The 13375-nt window shown below is 32.6% G+C and overlaps 1 protein-coding gene and 1 long non-coding RNA gene across 4 annotated transcripts; one reads left to right on the plus strand and one right to left on the minus strand.

Annotated features, from left to right (window-relative positions):
• Positions 1-1646: 1646 nt before the first annotated feature.
• Positions 1647-4540, minus strand: LOC106388368. 2 transcript variants are annotated; one of them, XR_001277843.3, is made up of 8 exons: positions 4036-4540; positions 3877-3959; positions 3694-3786; positions 3165-3611; positions 2729-3084; positions 2290-2566; positions 2110-2195; positions 1647-1996 (listed from the first exon to the last, which is right to left on the minus strand). It is a non-coding gene; the product is annotated as an uncharacterized LOC106388368 (long non-coding RNA). The 2 variants fall into 2 exon arrangements; XR_001277844.3 differs by having other exon boundaries at positions 3165-3273; positions 4036-4538.
• Positions 4541-10944: 6404 nt separating this feature from the next.
• On the plus strand, positions 10945-12309 carry LOC106385448 (ethylene-responsive transcription factor ERF034-like). 2 transcript variants are annotated; one of them, XM_013825362.3, is made up of 2 exons: positions 10945-11710; positions 11789-12309. In XM_013825362.3, exons 1-2 carry the CDS (start codon positions 11119-11121, stop codon positions 11947-11949), a joined length of 753 nt encoding a protein of 250 aa, XP_013680816.2. In that variant the 5' UTR covers positions 10945-11118; the 3' UTR covers positions 11950-12309. The 2 variants fall into 2 exon arrangements, with proteins under 2 accessions (XP_013680816.2, XP_013680815.2); XM_013825361.3 differs by having other exon boundaries at positions 10954-12309.
• The last annotated feature ends 1066 nt before the right edge of the window (positions 12310-13375 follow it).

A 13375-nucleotide genomic window follows, 5' to 3' on the forward strand; every position in this document is an offset into this window, starting at 1 on the left:
AACGAACCTCTACAGTTACCAAAAACAAACTATACTCCCTCCGTTTCTGAATAAGTGTCGTTATAGAGAACTAGATCCTTTTTCCACGCTACGCGCGGATAATATATTTAAATTTGTTACATTTATCATTTTTATTTGTATGTACATTTTTGTATATTAAATTATATATAACTAATTTTAAATTTGATTTTTTAAAAATATTTTTAGTTTAAAGTAAGTATTTCTATTACATGTAACACAATTAACTAATAAAATATGAACAATCAAGTCCGAGATTTTAGAGTTATGTAAAAAAAAATTATGTATAGAACATAAATTATCTTTGTTTAAAAGATCGGAATCTCATCTCGAATATATTCACGAAAAGAAAAAGTACTCCAATAACCTACTTAAAATATAAAACTTGCTTTTCAAATAAAAAAAGCATACTTAATAATATTTTTTATGTGTAATAGTTAAAAATTGACAACTGAATATTGATCTAGAATATTATTTTAATATATCTAATGGTAAAATATTAATTGTAATAAACAAATTTTGAATTTTGTAATATTACATGAATTAGAAGTCTTTAAAATCTAAAATCTATTTTATTAACATAATATATTTTTTATTCATTTATTATTTTGATGTTACAAAATATTGCTTTAGTTTTAGTTGTATATTAATTTTTTAATAATTTAGTTTCTTTTTAAGTAATTTTAAAATTGTTAAAAATATAATATATTTAAAATTATATATTTAAATATATTAAAATATGATGTCTCATTTTAATGTGTGTTTGCGTTGAGTCGTAAACACCCAAGCGCGGGGTTATTGATAATTAAAGGTGTTGTAATACTTAAAAATGTAATAGATAGTGGATTAAGATGTTTTTTTTTGTTTAGTCGTAGTGGTTTTAATGGATAAATTAAAGTTTCACATATTGTTTGGCGGTAACGGGTTTTACGGTAAACATAAGTTAAAGTTAAATGCAGAGTTTGAAATTGAATTGGAGTTATGGAATTAGGCCATGTTCGTTGTTCGTTGATGAGGGAAATTGAATAGTTGTTCTTTTCTTCGAGTTTTGAGTTGTCCAGCTGAGATTTCATCACCATTTCTATTGTAGAATTTGATTTGTCTACTGAGTAATTTATCAATTGAGAAAAGTGATAATTATATTGCAATGAATTACTGACTTTGGTGGTTGGTATTGACGGAGATTATGAATTGTTGGCGAATCTCTCATGGTCTTCTTCTAAACCTGCAAAAATATGTTTTGTAGAGATCGGATTTATCGTATATAGATTAGGTTGGTTGATAGAGAGAGAGGCGGTGATAGTGAGATTAATGGTGGGAAGGAATCTTTGGAATCTATTAAGTCAAACAATATAACAACGTAAGATAAAGATTCTTATTATATCTAGGTCTTAAATCATTGAGATCTAAGCAAGAGATAGTAAACCACATGAAAAAAGAATTAAGCACTGTAAATTTAAAGATAACATTTAAGCTAAAAATCTGTAATGTTTTTTTTTTAATTATGTTTTCAGTGGTTTATTTGTTACACTAAGGAGATAATTTGTGTTGTTTACTTACAATTTTATGAAATTACTAAGTCTAATATTGACGCAAGATTCCTATATGTCAACCTCTATAAAACAAAGTACGAAACTCAAAGTATATAGACGACGTCATTTCTCTCTTTCTTTTATCTGTTGTCCATTATATATAATATGTAGCCTTCTTTAAAACCACATCTCGTTAATAGAAAACAAAACAAAAACTTATAATGGAGTTCTTGCGTGACTTAAAAAAGAAGAAGTAACAATGCTAAATTAATATGAAACTACTTTCTTGGGTGACTCCCCAGCAGTACCATGGTTCTCGAATGTCCCGTCAACGAACTCCACCTTCACAGCGGACTTTGGTCTCTCTGTTGGTTGTGGTAGCTCCTTGCTTTATGTTTAAATGCATCATCATTTCGCTGCTCGTCTTTCTCCTTCTAGTTTTGGAACTATAGACACAAAATGAACAATCAAACTTTTTATTTTATAAACGATCATATTATAACCAACAAATAAAAAGAAAGATTCTAAATAATTATCAGCTAAAAAAACGTGAACTCACGTTTGCCTGAACATATCGGATCTGCTCATCGATTAAAGCTTGTTTTGATTGAAAAGGAATCATAATAGGTTGTCTCCACCACAAGACTGAATCAAAAAGAAAAAAAAAATTTAATAAGGAATATGAGATTGAATAAAAGAGAAAATAATCGAATCTTGCCAAAGAATCATCAAATTGTACCTTCTGATGCTCATATAGTTACTCATCTGCCAAGTCAACTCTACGATTTTCATCCTCGTTTTATGGCTTTGGTGAATCCGTGTCCGAGTCAGATCAGAGCGAGCTTGTGGTTGGAGTGAAGAACGTTGAGTGTAAGTTCTCAGAAAAAGAGCTAAACAAATCTGTGTCTTGTAGTTCAGTGGATCCCATTTGATGATTCTTTGGACAGATACAGACAGAACAGAGAAAGAAACAGAGGAAAGCATGTTGGCGAAACTCTCATAGTCTTCTTCTAAACCTGAAAAAGTATGTTTTGTAAAGGAGACCGTTTTATCGTATTTAATTTGGTTGATAGAGAAGAGAGGCAGTGATGGTGTATGCAGTCGTATTTAAGGTCCAACAGAAGAACATTGGCGATGGTGTATGCTATGACTTTTAATAAAGAAGGCAGTTAACATACCAGTGATTGTGGGAGGCCATTGAAGGCTTTTCTGTAAACGATGTTGGCAATGTCGTTAGTCACGTGACCCTGGTAATGTTAAAATCCCCAGGATATATGTACTGGAAACTGGCGGCTTCTTAGAATGAATAGATGTTTGGTTTAGGTCGGTGATAGTTTGTTTCTTGGTATCAGCACACACACTTCTGCTTCGATAACTCTTTCTCAAGCCTTCTTCTTGGTTTAGGTTGCGCGGCAGCATGATTGAGACACCAACTTTCATGCATAATCGGGTTGTTGCAGCAGAGTTGTTTATGTCAGAGCCTTGAACAGAGTTGTTTATGTTAAGAGTCTTGAACGAATTTGGCCAACTATATCTGAAAGTGGATGAATCAATAGGTAACATAAGTCAATGGTAGTTGAATTCTAATATGCAAAAGGAAATTTAAAACAATACCGGGGAGTTCAAAGAAAGTTTGCAAGAGCTTGAAGATGGTTGAACTTCAGAAGCATGAATTTCTGGAGGTTGGTCACAGTAGTAGTCGTGGGGACCTCATCAATAGTACCTACATGATAAAATGAGAGAAGGGAAGCTGTAACAAAACATAAGCTATGTGCCTACCTGTTTCGAGTAACCAAGGACTTGACAGGTGTGTCTATTTTGTTTTTTTTGTTCATCTTTGAATTGCATTAACGTAATTTGAAGTACGATTATTACAGACCATAAAAACACAAACAACCTTTCCACACTACCGGACAACCTTTTGAATCACCAAAAGAAAGAAATCAACACTGAGGCAGAATAATTAAAAAGAGGGAAAGTGTTTCTTATCAGAACCAAAAAACCAGCTCCACACAGACGACAATCGAACGCAAGTTCCCAAAGAACCTGAATAAGCACGGGCTGAGACCATACGAACAGAACAGAGACTTGAGGAAACCACAAACCAATATAGGCCGAAACCACAATATCACAGGAAACAAACCTGGTGTGTCTATTGTATCTTTTGTCTTTTGCGTTATTCTCAAAAAAGGCAAGCTTCAGCACATCAACTTCCTCCAAGCTTATGTCGGAAACCCTGGATAAATAAAAAATAGATAGACTCAGAAAGATTGAAAATTTAGTTTTAGAGAACGCCAAAAGACCAAATAACAAAAAGTAATCTCACAATTTAAGCGATGCCAGCTCCTTGGCAAGAGCCATCGTTCGGTCTTGTAGATGAGCGCACTGAGAAGTAAGTTGAGCACATTCCTGTAACAAAAAACAATAACAATAAGAAGTTTCTACACGGGTTTCAAAACGATTCTGTTGAGTTTGGCTCTAATACCTTTGAATTTAACTTAAGCAAGTGTTTGTTCGTTGATATTTCATTCCGAGACTCCCACCTCCCTCTCTCTGATGTCGACAGAGTCGACAGCCATTTTCTTCGGCGGGAAGCCTGAATTGGTTAGCCATCTCTGAAGAGAAGTGGCGTTTTCGACTGAATCTATATTGCAGCCCCATGATATGTCAGGGGAATCCTCCATGGATCGTTTTGTGGTCTCGCCGGCCGAAACAGAGCGGTGGATTCAGGGACGACATTAGGAACCAGAAGAGGTGGTAAAGAGAGGAATGGATGTTGGGTACGGAGACAGTGATGTCAACCTTTACGTTTGCAATCATTAGGTTTGCAGATTAAGATAAGTGTAGACGGCGAGGTTGAATGAGGAAGAAGAAAGATAATGATGAAGCCCTAATTCATTCAAGCATAAAACGCAGATTTTGACTTAATTATGGAACCAAATGTGGAAAACCCAAATCAGATCAAACACAAAACTTTTAAGACCAAAATAAACTGGACAGAACGTGGAGCCCACAAATTTTAGGGCTTCTATTGGATCAGGCTTATGGGCAAATACCTCACATTACGGATAAAAAAAAACCAAAGCCCAAACCGAATGTGACGTGGACAAATAAACTCATCCTATTGGCTGATTTTAATTGAGGGCGTGGACAGCCTCCCTACTCCTCATATATCCTTTTTAGTATAGGATAGATTTTTTTCGTTACAAAATAAATGTCGTTTTCGATTTTCAGTGCAAAATTTATTAGTTTTATTCTGTAATTTATTTTTCTATAAGTTAAAATATGGTTAGGTGTATTGGTAATTGTGTTTTTATATATAAAATGTACAAAATTAATTGTTTTCTTAATCCGTGTGCACAGACCCAAAACAACACTTAATATAAAACTAGGGCTGTTCAATATGGCAAAACCGAACCGAACCGAACCGAACCTAACCAAACCGAAATAGATAATATGGTTTGGATTTGGTATATACCATACAAACCGAATGGATATGATTTTTAAAAAACCGTAGGATTTGGATATGGTTCGGTATATAACCGATAAAACCGAATAAACGGAATAAAACCGATCAAAAAATAGAAACATGTAAATATGTATATATTTTATAACGACGTATGAAAATCATAAGTTAATATTTTTGCTAATAACTATTAGCATATTTTTTACAGTAATAAAAAAGTCATGATTTGTAAAACACTTGAACTATAATTAAATAACAATTCATCGCAAACATGCTTCTTATTTTCTTAGTCTTCTTTTGATCTTTTTGTTTTAATTTAACATTGAGTAAATTGAAATAAAGATTATAAATTTGATGATAACAATTAGTGGAAATTCCTCACAAAATTTTTTTTATATCTATAAACGAATAGAATTTCGTGTTTAATAGAAGAAACATGACTTTGATGAACGCTAAATATGAAAGAATAGAAAAACTTTTCTTTTGTGCTTCGTGCTTTTGTTTTATGTTTTATTTTTTTATTTTTATTATCAAAATTTTGAGCTTTGATTTTAATTATAGATTTTATTATTTTATTAGATGATAGAAACATTTTTTATTTTTGTTCTTTTATTTAAACTTATAATATTTTTTTAATAAATGAATGTGTTGACAACATGACCCTAAAATTCATATAATATGATCACAAAATAAAAAATTATGTTTTTTGGTATAAAACCGAATAAAATGAAAACCGACGGTATATAAACCGAACCAAACCGAAGTAAATATGGATTTAGAATGGTAGTTGTATTTTACTAACGAAATACCGAAAAACCAAAAAAACCGAACCGAAACCGAACCGATATCCGGATTGAACACCCCTATATAAAATAGAGGGAGTATTACATATCTATTTTTATAGATATACATGACACATGCATGCTTTTAATGGACTACAAAACCATACACACACATGTGTTTGGAAGGGTTTATTAAAGGATAATGGCTTTAACCAAAAAAAAAATGCTGACAATTCCTTTCTTATCATAAAATTTTACACATAACGGAATGGTTTATTAAAGGATAATGCCATTAGCAAAAATATTATCAAAATACTTTAATAGCTTATATTTTTAGATATAAAAAATAGTTGAACTTTGGAATTCTGATATAGAAATTTATCTATAGTTTATCTTTTAAATGATAGTTTTTTTAACACAAAGTGTTGATAGCAACACTAAATGATAGTTATAAATTTTAATGTTGACAAAGAGTGCAATTTAAGAATCTATGACTACCTTTTTCTCCTAATTTTGCAATTTTTTTCTTTTTCTAAAATTATTAGATACTTTCAATATCCCACCGTTGGAGAAGCCTTTTAATATAAAACTAGATTATGATCTGCGTTAAAACACGGATTATGTTTTATTTTTGTTTGGACTTGTGTTATTAATGTAGTGGTCAATCATATCCAATTTATTACTTATGTAATGAACGTAAAACTAAAAAATATCTTTGATATTATTTGGCAAAATCAAACATATGATTTATAATAAAAATGATGCTGAGACGTTTGAAACTTTTTGATCAGTTTTATTGGAGAAAAATCTTCTAAATTTTGTTATGGTAAAATTTTCAAAATCGTTAACTTTATATTATCAATATAATTTGTAACCTTTTAAAATCTATATATATATATATATATATATTGAATATATTTCTAGGATTTGTTTGCTTCCAAAATCATAGGAAAAATTCTTAACCAAATTTTTAGGTTTATCCTTAATATTAATGTAAATGTTATGAACTTTTTGGTTTGTTCTATCTAAATTTAAAAAATTAACGATTTAAATTTCATGGAAATGTTTACTCTACAGAATGGTTCGATTTAAATTAATTTAACGATTTTTAAGTAATGGAATGGATAATTTCATATGGAAACGTTTGTCACATTATATTTCGTATGAAAAATTGTTATATGAGTTAATAAATCATATTCCATTGCGCAGATCGTTTGTATTCATATTGTGTATACATATGGAGTAATATATTCTTTCTAATGAGGACTTTCACAACTTTCACAATTCAAACATAGAGACAATGAGCAGAAGAAGAAACAAATGAAAAGGGTGTATACTTATTGTGTAAATATTTGTTTATTATAATATGTTGTAAAGAATCATTCGATACAGTTGTATCAATGAACTGTGGAATATAAAAATATAATTTACTCATTTTTGAACATTTGAGTAAATTACAGGGGTGGTAAACGATTTTAGTAAACAAATATAAACCAAGTAGACAAAAAAAAAGAGAGAGAGAAAGGAGATCTGAGATCGGATCCGGCGTACAGCCGGCGCGTGAGCGTACGTGCCTGCGTCGGAACCTTTCTCTTACCGTCAAAAAGGTTTTTTTTTGCTTCTTCTCCGTTGCCTATCACCGAACGCTTTGTCGGAGCTCTGGATTGGAGCCATCTTCCAAAGGTGGTTCCCCACTTGGAGGGAAGACGCGCTCGCGTGGAGGTCCATGGCGTGAGAACATAGGCTTGCATGTTCAAGTGGTGATTCCGGAAAATGGAGGCTATCACAGATCCGGCGACGCCGGCTTTTCTCCGGGAGGTGGAGGCTTCCTCAGCTTCGCCGCCGCCGGTTCAAGTTCCCGGGAAGGGGAGGTATTCTCTGCTCCGTCTTCGCCGGTTTTAGCTCCGGAGGGTAGAGGCTCACATAGCTCTACGATGTCGGTTTTGATTCCGGGGGGTAGAGGCTCACATAGCTCTACGCTGTCGGTTTTGGACCCGTAGTCTTTTGGGGTTTGGGTACTAGTTTGGCTTTGGTGAAACTGCGTGGTGGCTCTTGTCGTCAGGGTGGTTGTTTGGGTCAGAATGGATGAGATCTCGGTATAAAGTGAAGCTCTCCATCATCGGTGACGACGACAAGAGAAGGAAAGCTGAGGTCTTGAGTCTCGGGCTTAAAATGTCTAGTAGGCGACGTGTGATGATTGGGATGAGCTCTCGGTTAGTCCGATGACGCTCTCCGTGACAAATTCGACGGTGTTGAGCCGTTCGGCGGAACCGTCGGGATGAGACAAGAAGAGGATAAGCCGACACGTACCGCTAGATCTGGGCAGTGTCGGTGATGGGCCTTTGGGCTTTAAGCCCGTTTTTTAGTCTGTTGTTGGTTTAGCTAATCGGACCGTGGACCTTTTTATTTCGTAAGGATATTGGGTTGGGTCCGTCTTTATTTAATAAACAAAAACTTGACGGAAAAAAAATTATTTTAGTATGGGTAGTCAACGATTTTTTTTATCAGAGGGAGAAGTTATTTTGTATTGTTAATCTAATAATAATGAATATTATATTTTTTAATGAAATATGAATAACTCCAAAATTAAATGAAATTTTTTAAGTAAATAAAAGATAGGACTCTGAATCTGAATTAATAGAGTAAATAAATCGGTTTTTGATTTTTATTTATTTTAATAATGGTTACCTCTTTTATGAGGAAACAGAGAATTGAATGAACAAAACGGTTCACGGGAACATCGTAATTAAGTTTCTGAACCAGTCCCGTTGCCTTTTTTATACGTATATATGCTATATATTTGTAGTGTAGTACATGTGTACGTAACTTTAATATATAAGCTGCAATATATTATATATATGCATAGATTTTTTTTTATACTATAATTTTCCACGATATTCGCATCAAAGTTTTTTTTTAACAACTCGCAGCAAAGTGTTTAAGCATTTAAATTGTCTATTGTGTATATTTTTTATATCCGACGTTGTATAAACACATTATAACAATTTACACAGTTTTGAGAAATATATTGTGTTGACAAAACAAGTATATTTCCTATGGTCAATGATAATTCATTTTATACAACTCAAAAATGACTGGCATGTGAGCCATGTGTGCCCATTGACGTATATAAAAATTCCAAATCTCGCATCAATCATCGTATACCGCTCGCAGATTTTCCAACAATCTCTCCTGTCTTGACTTTTATTTCGTATCTATCTGCACGATTTTGACATAAAATTATGTATATAAACAATTATGCCACGATATTTTCTTATAATTGATCAAGGTCAATCACAGCTAGGTTGTGATTTAGTCCATCTGCCATGAGTCCTCTTGCGTCATTATGTTGTCTTCTTCCTCCTCTTAACAATCGGTCTGTATATATAGTAATTAGTTCTTTATGCGCCGCTAATAGTGGTCAGTAGTTCAATTTATTAACTATTGAGTATATACATACGTGTGATTATGTAAATAATGGCGTTCATTATTCAATGAATAGTCGCAGCTGAGAAAAATACTTAAACTGAAGCAGTATTTATTAATTATTGTGGTGACCAATAGCTGTATACAGTGAAACCTTTATAAATTAATAATGTTGGGACTACACCAAAACTATATTTTTTATTAATTTATATAGATATTAATTTATCGATATACTAATTGAACCAAAAACTCAATTTGAGACTATAAAATTATATTATTTTCATATTTAAATATTAATATTTATCTATACATACATTTTAATTTGAGTTAAAAACCTTATGTTAAAATATCTTCATTGGAGGTGCTCTAACATACTCCTTCATATAAATTTGATTAGGTACTTGTACGTTCTATGTTTTAATCAAAATTTAATACCTTGACCCACTCGTATTAAAGTAAATTATATCACATGGCAATATGGCATTACAGCCATCTTAGTCATGACTTCATGCCCTTTTCCATCTCGAGAAGGAAACAAAGAGCTTAATCTGTCATTTAAATTAATTGAAAGTGATGGCTTAATACGAGTGTGAACCTTTGTCCAGGAAGTGGGAATCTCGTGTTTGTTTTTATTACTCCCATTGAACTCAAATTATTTACGGCACGTGTAATAAAATACCTCGACGCAATAGGTATAGTTTTTATATTAGTTGTCTTATTGAGATTAATTATTTTAGCTATCATAAACATTTTAAAACCATACTCTCTCTTACCAGTTGCTCCATAACAATAATTAGAAAATTTTCTAACCATTGTAAAACTATATGTACCAATCGGACCTCATAATTTTCTAATCATAAAGCAAACGTTGTTTTTATTAAAAAGAGAAAAGGAAGAAGAGTCTTCTCTTGATCAAAAAAGAAAGAAAGAAGAGTCTTCTCAGAAGACTAACAAGTCTTTTAGTTAATAATATACCACAAACCTACTACCATATAATACATGTGTCTTTTTGCGCTTGGTAATATATAGCTTATACATTTCAATTAATTAGGAGTTATTTTTTGCCAAGTGCCCTCCGAATTTTAAATTAATTTGTACAGAAAGAGTTATGATTTCCAGTTTAACTCGATTAGAAAATATTATCGCATGAAACTACAACCAATAGCCCATGAAATAAAAATATCTCTTACACGAAAACATATTTAAACAATTCTGTCTATGGATATGTCAACAACATATGTCAAAACAACATTGTGTATGGATTGAATCCGAGTGTCGATATCACTCGTTTCTGTTTCTTAATTTCACCAATCAAGTACACCAAAGAAGAAAAAACGAAACACTTAAATTATAGAAAGAATATATGCTAAATTATATATTATGACGTCACCAACCCCTCTTTTATTTGGAGGAAATAAAAAAAGTGGAAAGATGGGAAATTCATAAGCTAAAAAAAATCAATGAGTGCCATGCACCTATATTATATTCTTTTATTTCAAAATATGTATTTTTTTCTTTCTTTTTCAGTTTTTGTGTATGAAAAGAATACACATATGAAACCATGTTTCTATTTATTTTCACATGAAGCAAAACTAGCTCATTAAACGGTGAAATCTCAATAATATCTACTTTGTTCCATGGACCCAATTCCATCCTCCCTCATTCATTTATTATAACCAAAAACCATTATATCTGAGCTCTAAAAAAAAATCATTATATTTATTTTTCTATTATTTTCCCTTATGAATAAGCCAAAGAAAAAAATATACATATTTTCTATTAATTTTTCTTATAATATGAAAAGCCAAAAAAAAAAGATTGTGGAGGAATATTAATACATGCCCACTTCACATCTATTTTTGTGCAACCCTCTTTCTAAAGCTTCTCTCTGACAATGGGAACCATAGAGAAGAGTGTTTCTCAAGTAACCTTAACCTCCTCCGCCATCTTCACCGTGTCTTCCTCCTCCTCCGCGGCCGCCTCGTTTTCCTCATCTACAACATCTTCTTCTTCTTCATCAACAACTTATAACTCTAAAAGAAAAGCATCTCCAAGATCATCAGAAGATCAAGAAGATGATGATAACGTCGTAAAACGGCGGAAGATCAGCGGTGGAGATAAGCATCCGAACTATAGAGGAGTACGGATGAGGAGTTGGGGGAAATGGGTGTCCGAGATCAGAGAGCCGAGGAAGAAATCAAGAATCTGGCTCGGAACTTATCCAACGGCTGAGATGGCAGCTCGAGCTCATGATGTAGCATCTTTAGCTATTAAAGGTACAACGGCTCATCTCAATTTTCCTGAATTATCCGGCGAGCTTCCTCGTCCGGTCACAAGATCTCCTAAAGATATTCAAGCGGCTGCAACCGCCGCCGCCGTGAATTGGCAAGATTCCGGCGCAAATAGCCTCCGGATGAATAATTCTGATGTAGCTGAATTAGCTGAAACCGAGCCGAGTCGAGGAGTGATGGCTCAGTCGTTGTCAGGTAGTGTGGTGTTTTCTTCGGACATTAACACTCGAGATTTGTCGGAAACTTCATGTGCTTCGACGACATCGTTTGCAGATAAAGACAAGGAGGAAGAGAAGCTGTTTGATTTACCAGATTTGGTTACCGATGAGATCATACGAAACGATGCGTTTTCTTTTTACTCGTCCACGTGGCAGCTATGTGGAGCTGATCATGGGTTTCGGCTTGAAGAGCCGTTTTTTTGTCTCAATGACTAAATCACACTCCAGCCCACTAACACCTAATTAATTTGCCTACTCTTTCTTCTTTTTTCAGTTTATATATGCCCTTTATATATTTACGTTTTTTTTTTTCAATTGGAGTGTTAGTGATTTTTTCTGTAAACGGTATCATTTTGATTTTTTTTTTCTTCTTGGCAGAAAAGCGTGTTTGATGAATATTTGTGTGATATAAATATGGTGATAACATTTTTAACAAAAAACAAAGCTAAGAACCAAGCAAAGATCCTTGATCAATAAAAGTAAGAATGAAACCTAATTGTTTGTTGACAATTGTCATGATATTTGCAAACGATGTCAGATTTATTTTCTTTTAATTTAAAGACTAATAAATTTTAATTTTACGTAATTACAATATGTATGAAAGTATATTTTATAGGGACGCATATGTTAACCGCATTTTAGTACAAATAATCATTTATTAATCCATCAGAAATTAATAAAATGAAAATTTTCATATAAATAAAAGAGTAATATTCTGTAGAAGTGTATGAACTTAGCATTAGTAATGGTGTTGTTCAAAAAAAAAAAGCATTAGTAATGGTAATATGTAACTTCGAAAAGGATATCTCTGGTTGATTAGTCGAGTCTTTTTCATGAAACTCCTTTTCACTAATTATACTGCTATTATTTGATTTTGTCGGTCGAGAATAGTTGAATCATTTGAAAAAGATGTATGTTAAATTATATGTGTTCACTTGTTGATGCAGAAAATTATACTGTTCACTTAGTACCAGGATATAATTAACCTGCATGTTAATTTCTAAAAATTCTAATAGGAAATTATTACCACAGTGACACGTAATCCACGTTCTTGGGGCAATTTGTTAACTAACTTCCTTTCAGATTAATAATATTTATGTCATATACTCCATAGTGTACGAGTTTTGATGACATAATGCTATGAAACTGATAGTGAAGGATGGGGAAAAAATTACACGAGTCACATGGTGATGATGTCTTTGGATCTTTCATTTTCACATTATTTTGTTAGTTTTCTTTTCTTACTTACTTTGTTTGTTTGCCCACTTCTTTAATGTATGTCAAAAGTGAAAATATATAAACTGTAATAAGGTGATTGCTTTTGGCCAACACCTTACTTTGTTCACCACTAGAAGCAAATGAAGACTGTTATTGATATATCCCAAACATATTGGACCCTTAGATTTGAGAGTGACAAATAACTTTGTTACAGATAAAAATTTATTTTATGTACGTTTTTGTCATTACATATAGCAGTTATTGGCAGAATAGGCGAAACCCCATTACTCACACAGGAGATAAAGTCCATATCAAACTCGTTAAGACAATTTCACATCTTTTCAAAAATAGATTTCGTCCACGATAAAAATCTTATTAACTGTGCATAATAGACAAAATGATTAAAATTGTATGAATGATTAAA

This window comes from Brassica napus, chromosome C3, assembly GCF_020379485.1.
Source record: "Brassica napus cultivar Da-Ae chromosome C3, Da-Ae, whole genome shotgun sequence".
NCBI classification, from domain to species: Eukaryota; Viridiplantae; Streptophyta; class Magnoliopsida; order Brassicales; family Brassicaceae; genus Brassica; species Brassica napus.

Bases quoted from the DNA above. Each gene is read 5' to 3' on its own strand.
- LOC106385448 (XM_013825361.3), top strand. From the start codon at position 11,119: ATGGGAACCATAGAGAAGAGTGTTTCTCAAGTAACCTTAACCTCCTCC.